This window comes from Microtus ochrogaster, chromosome 6, assembly GCF_000317375.1.
Source record: "Microtus ochrogaster isolate Prairie Vole_2 chromosome 6, MicOch1.0, whole genome shotgun sequence".
NCBI classification, from domain to species: Eukaryota; Metazoa; Chordata; class Mammalia; order Rodentia; family Cricetidae; genus Microtus; species Microtus ochrogaster.
The window spans coordinates 83482369-83496012 of NC_022013.1; the positions used below are offsets into that span (position 1 = coordinate 83482369).

Below are 13644 nucleotides of genomic sequence, written 5' to 3' on the forward strand. Positions count from 1 at the left end.
CATCTTCAATATAACAAATATAATTTGAATTTGTAACAATATACAAGAATCTATACCACTGTAAATTGTCTATAAAGAATAGCTCACAAATATTTATTCTATTATTCACTATTAGTATTAGTATTAGTAAACTCATACTAATCTACCTATTTAGATGAATCCCATTCAATTTCCTTTTTTTTTTTTTTGTGAGACCCTTGAGACCACGTTGGGTACCAGGTGAGGGGAATGCACCAGATGAAGAGGAATGAGAGTAAAGTAATCTCACTAGCTCCGAATAGGGTATAATAAGGGTTCTTTATTTAAGGGTGGACTCACAGATCACAATGAGGAACAGGAACTAAATCCAGTATCCAGGTGTGAAAGCAGAGCTCTCTATACAACAAAGAAAACAACTGAGTGAAGAGACAGCCTATAGAATGGAAAGGAAAATTATCAACTGTATATCTGATAGGGGATTAATATCTAGGGTACTTAAATTTTTAAACATCGAAATATTCCCATAAAGGATCCAGTTGGTTAATGTGCTGATGAAATGACTGGACAGTTCTCAAAAGATGACCCACAAACGACTGAAGATCACATGAATAAAGGCTCAGCCTGCCTAGACCTCAGGAAACTGTAAGCCAAGGTTGCACTGAGGTGGCATCCCACTCCAGTCAGAATATTATTAAGAAAACAGCAAGGGCTGGGGAGATGGCTCAGTGGTTAAGAGCTTTTACTCTTACAGAGGACATCAGTTCAGTTCCCAACACCCACATTGGATTGGTCACAAGCCCCGGAACTCCAGCCCCGGAACTCCAGCCCCAGGGGATCTGAGCTATTCTTCTGGACTCCATGGGCACCCACACACTGTATGAATGTAATGTAAATTAGGGCAACAACTATGAAGATTAGTGTGCGTTTAAAAAGCAAGACAACTAAAAACAGAACTCCGCCTTGCCAGCTGTGCACTTAGCACTCTCAAATTATACAGTACATTCATGTTTAATCCTAGATCAGATACCACTCCTGGGAAAATGCCCAAAAGTCTCTAAGTCATGTACCACAAAGATTTGTTCGTTTGTTTATTCCTTTACTTAAGGTTTTGGTATTAAAACTAGGGCCTGGATGATGTTTGCCAAGCGTTCTACCACTGAGCAATATTCCCAGCCTCAGGAAGCCTGTTCTTTTTGTCCAGGACGCCCTTGCGTCCCTTCTGCAGCACAGGAAACCTTGAACATGAGATCATCCCATCTCAGGCGCTGAATAATTTGGACAATAGGCTTGACCCATAAGACCAGCTTATAGTTGTTTACTGGAGAAGTGAGGTCTATAGGAAGGGAGCGAGGTCACTGGACACTGTTGAAGGGGACAGTGGGTGTCCTCTCCCTTTTTCTCACCTGCTAAATGGAAAGGACTCTGCTATGGTACCAAAGTCAGTGAGCCTCCAGGAACAGAAAGCAGCAGGGCAAACCGCTCATGGGCTGAAAACCTCTAGAGCTCTGGTGCAGACCCAGCATGTCCTCTGTTCAGCTGATTCTCCTCGGGTGTTTTGCACTCATGTTTGTTATAATCCCATCGCTGGGCCAGGCCTGGCCCACAGGAGGAATGCTACACTTTGCTCATGGGCTTCGGGAAATGATAAACCACACAGGAGCATAGGTGAGGAGGTAAGAGCCCCAAGTCGCAAGTCAGCCCCCCAGGACTAGATTTAGGGACATGCATGTCACAAGGAAGTATGGTAGCATGGAGCGCTAGCTGATATCCCATTCCTGCTAAGTCCAAGGCTGGAGGGTCACCAACTTAAACAAAGGTACAGAAAAAAATGAATTATAAAAAACAAAGCAAGCATGAAAGCAGAAGCAGATAGTCTGGGTCTGAGGAAAATGACCGGAAGGAAGGGAAGGGAAGAGAAGCCGCTCTGAGGAGCTTTGCTAGATAACGGCTGGGTTGGCTTTCAGAGGCGGTTTGGTCTGGGCTCCTTCTCGATGTGTTGGTGGTTTCTTGTCGAGGGGTGTGTGTTTTCTGTCCGTGGGAGCTACCTTGAATGTCCCTGGAAACCTTGCCAGATGCCGTTCCCTGTGGGTCCACAGTCAGAGGAGTTGACGATGGCAGAGGTGCCAGGAGCTCCTGCTCAGCAGGGTCTGCTAGAAATGGCAGCAAAACTAGTAAGGAAAGACAGTGGAGCCGGAGGGCTAGTCTATGCTTTCCCAGTCTGAGAACTCCAAAGCCAACTGCCACACAGAGTCATGAATATTCCCCACTGCTCTACCGTCTCTCCTGGCTTCAGCAGCCAAGAACATGATTCTCTGCTGGAGTCATCTGCCACAGAGAGGAGATGGGGAGACAGAATAACACCATGATCTTAAGACCACCAAGCTCTCCTGGAATGGAGCTCAAGAAGGGTTATTAGGGAGGGGCAGTTCAGCCTTGTTTTCAGATGGTTCTGTCAAAGCCGCAGTAGGAGAGCAGAGGGACAGTGGCCCAGCTGAAGCAAGTCACAGCAGGAATACCTGCTCAGGAATCTCCACCTAAAGCCCTTTCTTTGACTTCTTGGAATATGGTTGTGCACATGAGACAAGTGACTAGGAGACACGGAACAGGACACACTCTAACACCCACTGCTAGGAAATCTCTCGACCCACCTGGCCAGAGGAAACATTAGCCACAGATGCTGCTCTGCTGGGCTGGCCTTTCAGTGAGTTTGCAGTTGACTTTGCTGCCTCTCTGTGACTCACTATTGCAACAGAAGGACAGAGTAAAGAGTTGTGACAAATGGCTCTTCAGAACCTGTGTGGACCAGTCTGAGCCTGGCTCCTCGCACTTTCTCCTTTCTTGAGCTGGCTCAAGCCAGGAAGTAGCAACATTAAGAGTGCAGAAGGCCTCTCTCTGTGGTCATGTCTTGTGATAATGCTGGACGCTCCTTAAATCTTATTCATTTTTGGCCAGCTTGGTCTACAAGAGCTAGTTCCAGGACAGGCACCAAAGCTACAGAGAAACCTTGTCTCAAAACAACAACAAACAAACAAACAAAAAACTTATTCTTTTTTAAAATAACTTTTTTTCTTTGAGATTTTTATGTGTATGCGTGTTTTGCCTGCATATGTGTCTGTACACCACATGTATGCAGTGCTTACACAGGCTTCAAGAGGTTGTTGAATCCCTGGAACTGATGTTACAGATGACTGTTAGCCACTACGTGGGTCCTGGGAATCGAACCCAGGTCCTCTGGAAGAGCACTAGCATACTCAACCACCTAGTCATCTCTTCAGCCCCAAATTTTATACCCTTTAATTTTTGTTTGATAGTATATTGTTTTGAGACAGGGTTTCTCTACCTAACCCTAGCTGCCCTGGAACTCACAATTATATGGACCAGGGTGACCTCCAACTCAGAGAGCCACCTGCCTCTGCCTCTGGAGTGCTGGTATTAAAGGTGTGTGTCACCATGTCCGGCTGCCTTTTAATTTTTTTGATAGTGTTGTTTCCTTAAAGACTTGGGAGCGGGGCAAGCCTTAGCCTACTCTGTGGGGGCTTTCTGGTTATGGGCAAGTTCCTTGAACTCTGAGTATCCCTTTCCAGATCTCGTTTCCAGGCCTATCAGGGTCCTCTTCCACACTGGGCCAGTGAGGTCCTCATTCGTTCCCTAAGACCTGAGCTAGAGGATGGTGTGGAAGAGGTGGCGCGGCACCAGAGGGGCAGCACAGTTTCTGCTCAGGTACCCGCTCTCCTGTCTAGCCATCCGCTCAGGACCAGTGATCCTCAGTGCTAAGGCCTTCGGCACGGATCTCTGCGCCTAAGAACTTTGTCTGCCCTTTCTATTTCACAGAGTTTGAGTGACCAAGGCTGAGTGAAGAGAGGCTGGAGCTGACCAGTGTGCAGCTCTGCTTCTTTGCTGCTCAGAGAGACCTTTAAAATCAAATGACGTGCAGGGAAAGGAGAAAATACAGTGAATGTACTCATCCATGCAGACCCGAGGGATCGCCATTGGCGGGACAGTCCAGGAGTTGTCCCAGGAGTTAGGGTGGGGTTCAGTTTCCCTTGCCCACTGGGTGGCTTCTCCATGCCTGCCTGCGCCCCAGCCTGGGTGTTCCATGGTTCCTGCAACTTCCTTTGCACACATTTCTCTCACTTTTCTGACCTATTTCCCACTCCCTTGCCCTTCCCTAAGGTATCTCTCCTGAGAAACCACTCATACCCTGATCCTTGTCTCAAGGTTGGTTTTAGTAAAACCGAAAAATTAAGCAATTGCGTAGGAAAGGATTCTTCAAAGAGAAGGCCTCTGAGCGGAGAGCTGGGCATAGGGAAGGAGTTGGCCAGATTGGAACCAGTATGGCGGCGGGGGTGGAGGAAGCCCTAATTTGTGCCAGTCTTGAACATGGAACAAAGGACTGTGTTGGGGCTGGCACAGCAATGGGTAGGGACGGGAGGACATGGTGTGTAAGGAGTCAGGCACGAGCCAGATCCTGCAAGGCTGCCCGTCACAAACACGGGCATGTGGACAATGCGTGCCTATGTGGCCGGCCTGCCTTCTCTTTCCTTCTCAGCTTTCCTTAGTTCTATGACCCCAGGCTGGAGGCAGAAACAGCTCCACCTCTTGGAATGTGAGATGACAGGAAGGAGCGTAGAGGAACCAGCCATCAGTGGGGATGATTTCCTTCCAAACTACTGAGATTCCATCTTGGCATTTAGATAACCAGTTCCCAACTAAAGACACCCCTTCCCAACCCCTTCTCTCATATGTGAGCAAGGAGGCTCTTGTGGATACATAACTGAAGTGTATCATCACAGACAGTAGACAGGCCTTAAACTTAGAGTGAGGGTGGCTAGATCCGGTTCCGGTTCCCCACCACTGTAAGAGGAAGCTGGCCAACCTGAAAGAAGTCACTTCATATTTTGGAACCTCCTTTTTCTTTTCCTTTTAATGAGGACCAGACCATCCACTTTGCAGTGTGCACAGTAGAAGGAGATGCTGCCCTTAAACTGAAGCAGGATGCTCACGTTCCCAGGGTGTGCACGCTCTGCTCTCTGTGCTTTTGAGAACAGAAGAAATAGGACTGGGGAAATGGGTAAAATGCTTAAGGTAGAAGCATGTAGATCCAAGTCCAAAACCCGTAAACTACCTAAAGCTGGGTGCAGCAGAGGGCGCCAAGTCAGTCTCCTCCCTGGGGCCTGGAACACCACAGTCTCTGAGCTTTTCTCGTCCTTTTCATGGGAAGAGAATTTAAAGCTAAGTTTCCCCAAGTACAAATGTAACCATATAACATAGAGAAAATACAGTGAAATACAAAAAAAGGTAAATGCATTTTGATTGACAGCACATTTGGTTGCCTTTTTTTATCACAGTAAAATTTAATGGTAAAGATTCTGTAGTAACGTAGGCATTTCGTGATGTGCTTACAAAGTGATAGACATAGGCGAAGAACCCACCAGGAATGCTAATTCAACAAGCAAGTGCCCTGTAGGCAGAGGTGAGCACTGTAACCGTCAGACCAACTGAAAACCAGAGTGAATTCTTAACATCATGGGGATCTGAGTTTAAATTGTTAGCAAGACAGATTCTGTCCATCACTGATCCCAAGACTAATCAGGCAAAAAAATCAGACTGGGAGGATAGCTCATTTGGCAGAGTTCTTGCTGGGCATGAATGCTGCCCTCAGTTAAATTACCAGTGAGAGAGCCAGGGTGGGGAGATAGTTCCACAGTGTTGGCTATTAGAAAGCTCGGAGAGGATTTTCTTTGGCTGTGATATTTAGTCCAGATTCTCATTCCCTTTTGGAGGCCTCTTTACCCGTGAGTAGGGACTCAGGGTGTCATCCATCACAAAATCATACAGTACTTTGATCCAGGAGCTGTGATGGGGGAGTTTATCGTAGTACTCCGCTGCTATTTTCCTCACCTGGAAGTGAAAAACACAGCAAGGTGAAGAGTAGGTGTTACTGAGGCCACGAGATGACAGGTGCGTGACTGACAGACAGAGGGACAAAATACCGAGCCAGCCAAAGGGTACCACCTTTGCTCATGGTTCTTCACGAATAAGGACAATCTACACATCATATGCACAGTTAGGATTCAGAAGCGTTAGAAGATGTGCAAAATCTATTACTTGGTAAAATAACTCAATTAAAAATCAAATCCCCTTGTAGTGTGTATGTCCATTCGTCATGCTGGTCTGATGGGCTTTGTTTAGATGTGTGTTTCTTTGCTTTCATTCTTTGGGAATTTTATACATGTGGGCAGCATATTTCATAATATCAATCCCCTGATCTTACCAGGCCTGATCCTGCCAAAGTCTCCTTCCAATCGCATGTCTCCTTTTCATAACCCACTGAGTTATTCTACCAAGTAATAGATTTTGCACATCTTGTAACACTTCTGAATCCTAACTGTAATGGCCAAATGTAAGAATCCAAGAAAGTGAACTTTAGTAAAGTTAGTCTGTCAGACACTGGGCATACACTATAATTTATGGTTTTTTTAAAATATTTATTTATTTACTTATTATGTATACAATATTCTGTCTGCGTGTATGCCTGCAGGCCAGAAGAGGGCAAGCCACCATGTGGTTGCTGGGAATTGAACTCAGGACCTTTGGAAGAGCAGGCAATGCTCTTAACCGCTGAGCCATCTCTCCAGCCCTACTTTATGGTTTTTAAAGTGAATTTAGTTCGATAATATAAACCAGTTTTCTTGAAAAATGAGCAAGTAAAGACTAATTTGGATCATATAATGATCAGAACTAAAACAATAAATTGAAGCTTCACTTACCTGTGGAAGGCGGCTTCCAGGAATACTGGGGAAGTCATGGTGTTCATTATGATAGCCCCCATTGAACATGAGGAAGTTCAGAGGCCCATAATATGAGGTGGTGTCTTGCCCCTTTAATAATATGTAATGGTCAGCTATAAAATGCCCAGAAATTGGGTTCAAACCCAGGCCAAATAGGGAGGCTGCCAACATGTAGACTAAAGACTTGATTCCCCAAACATAGTAAACTATACTGTTAAAAGTGATCTGGGCCACAATATTGATAGTTTCCAGAGAAGTAACTGGTTTGGGACTGACAAAATAAGGTCTAAGGAAAATAAAAAAAGGCTGGAAAACAACCCAGACAAGCTTCCTGAAGGTAGTGCAGAAGAACCAGCCCTCAAAATGAGAAGGAGCATCCATATCGATGCCATCCACTCCGAGGTATCGATGATGGTCCATGTGATAGATTTTATAGGAAACCGAATATGGAAACCCAAAAGGGAGGTTAGCAAACATTCCAAACCAGCGGTTCCACAGCGCCCTGTAGTGGCCAAAGGGGAAATTGTGGGAAATCTCATGGATAGCCATAGTCATTGAGTGGTTAATGGAGCTACCAAAGACAAAGGACCAAAATAGGACCCATTTCCACGCCAAGTCTTTCACTAAGTAAAAGGAAGCTATGTGGGTGAGAACCATCGCAGTTATGATCCAGATCATGTTGGGGTCAGGCTTCATCAAGGATTTTATCTCTGGATACTTTGCTGTAAGAAAAAAAAAAACAACAAGAATCATAAGTGGCTAAAAATACAGTTATAATTACAAAAAAATAGTGAACATAGCTAAGAAATTTTGATGGGGCCTGGGGAGAAAGCTCAGCCGGCAAAGCGCTTGCTATGCAAGCATGAAGACCTGGGTTTGACCTCCAGGTTTTTTGGTTTTATCAAACAAAAACCAAGTTTGATAGCATGATCCTCTCTCTGTCTCTGTCTCTGTCTCTGTCTCTGTCTCTGTCTCTGTCTCTCTTCTCTCTCTCTTTCTATGTGTGTGTGTTTTCTTTTTGGCTTTTAGAGACAGGGTTTCTCTGTGTCACAACCCTGGCTGGTCCTGAACTCACAGAGATCCTCCTGGTTCTGAGCCCCAAATGTTGGAATTAAAGACATATGCTACCACTGCCCAGTACTAGCATGATCTTTTAATCCCCATGCTAGGGAGGCAGAGACAGGTGGATCCTTGGGGCTCACTGTCCAGCCAACACGTACCTGGTGCACAATATACACTTAGACACATACACATTAACCTCCTTTACTTTACAATATTTTACTTTCTCTAAGGGTGTAATGACAAATCAAGATTGAATAAAGTATTCTATCCCTTGAAGAAACAATTATTTGTCATTTATCATTTAGTTAGTATTTCTGAGCATTTAATAATAATATGCAAAACACTGTATGATATAATAAAGGAGGATAATTATTTATTTTCTAAATATTATTGAATTTAGGTGGCAAACTTTGTGCTTGAGCAAAAGACACCCTTGTACAGGTCAAATCTATCTTCCCCTTTCCTACCTCTCCTTGATACACTTCCTAATCTGTAGCAACAGTGTTTCCATTTCCAAATCAACTTGTTGTGGCTTTTCCGTGTGAAGGAGCTGTGGTACTTACCCTTCTATGTCTGCTGTTATCTGACATACTGACCTCCATACATTATCTACACAGAGTAGCATGTGCATAGTTCTGTGTGCAAAAGTCAATGAAGAATTGCTCCTCAGTCACTCTCCACCTTATAGTTTACATTTTAAAAGATACCTTTTAATTTGATGTGTATAAGGCTTTTGCCTGCATGTTTGTATGTGCACTGTGTGTGCTCTGTGTACATGGAGGTCAGAAGAAGGCGTCAGGTCTCCTAGAACTAGAGTTATGGTGGTTGGGAGTCATTGGGTGTGTGCCTGGGTCCTCTGCAAGAGCAGGTGCTCGTATATTGAGCCATCTCTCAGCCCCTCTACCTTGTATTTTGAGACAGAGCCTATCACTGAACCTGGTGCTCACTGCATCTTTCTCGATGTTTAATCAGTAACAGTCATTTTAGTCGTAGTGGGATATTATTGCAGGTTTGTTTACATTTCTCTTATATAAGGACACTGGGAATTTTTTTCATTTATTTCTTGGCCATTTGTTGCTTTGGTTTATGTTGTTTGCTTGTTTTGAGGAGTGCCGCTTCTTATCACTTACTCCTTTTAAACTTGGATTACTTGGGTGTTTTGTTGTTGTTTTTTTAATAATCCTCATGCATTCTAGATATTAGTCCTCTGTCACATGACCAGTTGGCAAATACTTTCCATTCTTTCCCCCTCACTCTGCTGATTGCTCTCTCTGCCCTGCAGAGGCTACTTGCTTTAGTAAAACCCTCTTTTTCAATTTTTGTTGTGTTTGTTTGCCTTTGCGCTCCAATCCAGAAAACTGCTGTCTACACACGATCTTCACTTGTCTTCCCTATGAATTCTCTCCGTTGTTTCTGGTCTTAACTTAGGTATTTGATGCACTTTCAGGTTTTATTTTGTTTTGTTTTGATTTGAGACAGGGTTTCCCCACATAACCTGACTGGCTTGGATTAAAGGCATGTGCCACCAAGCCCAGTTTGAGTCAGTTTTTGATATGCTGGGAGGAGTAAAATTTCAAAATCCTCTATGTGGATACTTCCATTACTTTGTGTGTCTACTTCAATTTCTCATGAATATTATGTAATTTTCATTATCAAAGTCTATTATGTCATTGGTAAACTTCACTTTGAGCTAGTTAACTATTTACGGCTATTGTGAGGGGAACTTAGTATCTCTCTCCCACCAAGTTTATTTTTTTGGATATGGAGAAACTCAGGACTTTTAGTTAAACTTTAAAAAAATTATTTTATGCCAGCTGGGCATGGTGAAGCACACTTTTAATCCCAGAACACGAGAGAGGAGAGAGAGAGAGAGAGAGAGAGAGAGAGAGAGAGAGAGAGAGAGAGGACTGTAGATCTCTGATTTCAGAGCCAGCCTAGTCTACACAGTCTAGGTAGACAGTAGTTCCTAGACTGCAGAGCTGCACAGAGAAACCTTGTAACCTTGTCATCAATATGAATGTTTGGCCTGAACATGTCTTGGTACCATTGTCCTCAGAGGCCAGAGAAGGGTGTCTTGATACCCCAGCAGGGGAGTAACAGGTGTTCGTGAGCTGCTCAGAAGGGTGTCTGCTCCCCGGCACAGGAGTAACAGGTGTTTGTGAGTTGTCACGTCAGTACTGGAAACCAAATCTGGATGTCTGCAGAGCAATAAATCCTCTTAACTGCCGAGCCGTATCTCCAGCCCCAGAGGTAAAGGGTTTTAAAAGATGGATTCTTGCTATGTTGGCTAGCCTGCGTCGGCCTCCGGAGTAGCTAGTACACAGGCGTTCACCACCATGCCCAGCATATTAGCTAGTTCTTGGCTGCTGACTGCCTCTGTGTTCTGCTGTGTTGCTGCCTCTGTGTTCTGCTGTGTTGCTGCCTCTGTGTTCTGCTGTGTTGCTGACTGGTCATGTCTAATAGCCTTATGTGGAGTCGGCTTTCCTGCATGTGCAGTCACCTGGGCAAATAGGACATTTGACCTTCCACCTTCTGCTTTCTATTTCCTGTCTCTCTTTGGCCCATTTACTCTTTCTTGCACTTCTTAGTATAATACCAAACCGAACAGGAGTGGCAGCCTTGCCTTCTTCCTGAATGTGGAGGAAATGCTTTCGGCTCTTTCCCCTTTCAGTAAGGTGTTGGCTGGGCCTCACACAGGCCGTACAAACAGTCAACCACTCAGCTACATCCCCAGCCCCATTCTCACAAATTCTTTGCCAAGCACGTCATGCACATTAGTTTACGTAGCATCTACTGCTAAGAAGTTATTTTGTTCTCTTTCTGGCATCGTTGCCCTGTTTTATATAAATTTTGTACATTTGAGATTTGGAGGCGTGTCTGGTAGATCAGATAACTCTAGCGGTTTCATGAACTTCTTAGGAAGGGAGTGATTTTTCTCTTGTTTGAAGGTGTGCCTTGAAGTGTCAGTTTGTCGTGTAGTGTTGACTTTATTTCCATCACAGTCTCCCTGTACCATCTGTGACTGTGAGTGGTGACTTTGGCACAGTGTACACTATACAGAGGCAGCAAGAGTCACTGCCCTCTAGGGTGTTGTGACATTGGGGACATGCTCATGGTTCCAGCGCTGCGTTGGGGACAGCAGAGGGTGTGGGGTCCTCACGGTGTACTTCTACAGACAGAAGAGGTGAAAAGCATGCTCTTTGCAGGCGGTCTAAACCGGGTTAGAATCCTCCCCCCAGCATTGACCTCCTTCCTTCTAAAAGGCAGAAAAGTCAAAACCCTGGAACGAGGGGAGGTTAGGGAATGTCAGAAAGAACCCAACTCAGCTGGGAGGGAGGAGCATTCCCTGTGAGCACAGAGGTTCCCTGTCTACTCTAGAGCTGTAAGACTTGGTCAGACTGGTTTAAAGCCCTAAACAACTTCCAGGACGAGCCAGGTATTTCTGTATTTGGCTGTCATCTGTGCTCCAGTTTCTTCACCCTGACAGCCAGAAAGGATGAGAATTGTCTTTGAGCTGCCCTTGTGGTCCCGGGTTTGTGGTAGGCTCACAAAGACAGGAGATGCAAGCACACCAGGACCTGTTCTCTCCAGGAAGCCCTGGGGCCCCTCACGGGAACTTATCTGCATTGGTTCACGTGTAGTTGTCTTCAGGGACCCCAAGATTTCCCAGGATCACTTCCTGTGCCTCACACTCCAGTGGCAGGCTATTTAGGAAATCCACTGCCCATTGGACATCCTTAGAGTCTCCTAGCTAGTGGATAAGACCTGGGATGTCTCAGTCTGGAGATCCTTAACCCAAATCAGCAGGTTGGGTTGAGGGTGCCCATGCCCAGGGACCAGCCTCTGCCATGCATCCCCAAGGCTGTGAGCACCCTGAACCTAGCCTAGGCCTCTCCTTCTATTGGGAACCTGAGCAGAGACCACACAACACACTCTGGTGCATAGCCACAAGACCTCACCCAGGATCTCGAGCCTCCTCTGTGCATGCGGCTCATCGGTGTCGACCCACTCAAAATCTTCCCGAGTAACGCGGCTCCCCATGGCTGGGCACGGACTTCTCTGGGTTCTGCACCACGTCCAACCTCTTGAAAGCAGAGGAGATAGAGACTGCTGCAGGCTCTGGTCTGCGGGTACCTGTGCCAGGTTGAGAGAAGTAACAGAAGGGCGGAGCCTAGCCCGTCCCGCCCCCTCACCTCATCCACCCCTCTCCCTGTCTAGCTCCTAGCTCTGGGGCCAGACTAGGAAGACGTTTTTGCTAGGTGTGGGGTTCTGTAGCTCGTGAGCACCTGTGGGGTCCAACTCCTGGTCTCCTGCAGGTGACCAGTGTCAGCCCCTCCTTCCCGCACGAGATGAAAAAGGAAGGCAATGTCTCTGGGTAGACAAGGCTGCTACTCAGAACCTCCTGGAACTAAAGACCCTGGGGTGGCTGCAACTTCACCAAGTCAGTTGGATCCCCCTCTTTAATTCATGCAGCAACTTGAACTGTGTTTAGTTTCCAAGGTGAATGATCAGCAGACCGTGTGTGCACGCGTCTGCCTTCTAAACTGGAAAGCTTCTCCCACCCAGGAGGAAAAGGCAGGCTGTGTTGCACTGAAAAGCCTCTAAACAAAATGGAAACATGATTCTTGTGAGAGGGAAAGAAGACATGGATTCTGTCCTTCCAATGTATGCGTTTCTCTTACTGGCGTCTCTCACCGAGGTCATGAAGATCTTCATGAGGGGACCTTTCGTTTCAAAATCAACTACCACTTCTGTGCCCAATTAACTAGGACTAGGATTACGGAAGGGCAGACAGCATGCTTCCTAATAAAAGGACACATGCACAGCAAACTACACACTGCCCGTGCTGTGCCACATACCCGGGTCCCTGGATCAGACTGTCACTGTCTACAAACTAGGGAGGACAGTGATCATGCCAGGGCACACCACAGAGATGCTCTCAGCCTGGGCCATCTGTAGGGAGCACCACCTTATAGTGACCTGGGATCTTTAAGAATTATAATCCAAGGAACATAAAGAAAGGCTTTCTAAAAGATGTACCAACTAGCTTCAATATGTTCGTCTTATTAAGATTCAGAAGCATTCATGCCCCCACATTGGGTAGTATTGCTTTGCTGGGCAGTGGTGATGCACGCCTTTAACCCCAGCACTCAGGAGGCAGAGACAGGCAGATCTCTGTGAGTTCGAGGCCAGCCTGGTCTACAAGAGCTAGTTCCAGGACAGGCTCCAAAGCTACAGAGAAACCCTGTCACAAAAAATTAAAAAAGAAAGAGAGAGAGGTTCATATGCAAAGATTCCTAGTTTTAAAAACTTACCTGGCATTTAATTTAGATAGGCAGATGTGTTAGGATGTTAGTTAATGTTAAAAAGTTCACTGGGAACTGGACAGTGCTGGTTATGTCTTAATCCCAGCACTTTGGAGGCATAAGCAGGCAGATTACTATGAGTTTGATGCCAACTGGTCTATAGAGCTAGTTCTAGGACAGTAAAGGCTACACAAAGAAACCCTGTCTCGAAAACCAAAAAGAAAAAGAAGAGGAGGAGGAGGAAATAAAGTGTAATGGGGATTAGTATTATAGTTACAGTTTCTCAAAAGAGTTCTTATCCTTTAGAAGTAAGGACCAGATAAATGCCAGGGAAAAGAGCCCTAAGATAAAACAGCTCCAGCACCAAGTCCTCTGTGCTACAAACATAGGCTGCAGTTCTTGGTGTATTGATAGGAAACGGGTCCCAAGCATAGGTTAAATATGCAGCAATAGTTATGGAGAGAATGGTGTGAACATAATAAATGTACTTTGTTTTCTTGCATATG

General features: G+C 45.5%; 1 protein-coding gene across 1 annotated transcript; it reads right to left on the bottom strand.

The window, feature by feature from the left end:
- Positions 1-5733: 5733 nt before the first annotated feature.
- Positions 5734-11873, bottom strand: LOC102000590 (sphingolipid delta(4)-desaturase DES1-like). The gene is made up of 3 exons (XM_005348950.1): positions 11792-11873; positions 6750-7492; positions 5734-5880 (listed from the first exon to the last, which is right to left on the bottom strand). The coding sequence occupies exons 1-3, from the start codon at positions 11871-11873 to the stop codon at positions 5734-5736; spliced, it is 972 nt and encodes a 323-aa protein (XP_005349007.1).
- Positions 11874-13644: the final 1771 nt, after the last annotated feature.

Coding starts and splice junctions, on each gene's coding strand:
- LOC102000590 (XM_005348950.1), bottom strand. CDS start 11,873: ATGGGGAGCCGCGTTACTCGGGAAGATTTTGAGTGGGTCGACACCGAT. Junction 7,493..11,791: donor GAGGAGGCTCGAGATCCTGG/GTGAGGTCTTGT, acceptor TTTTTCTTACAG/CAAAGTATCCAGAGATAAAA. Junction 5,881..6,749: donor CTGGAAGCCGCCTTCCACAG/GTAAGTGAAGCT, acceptor TTTCACTTCCAG/GTGAGGAAAATAGCAGCGGA.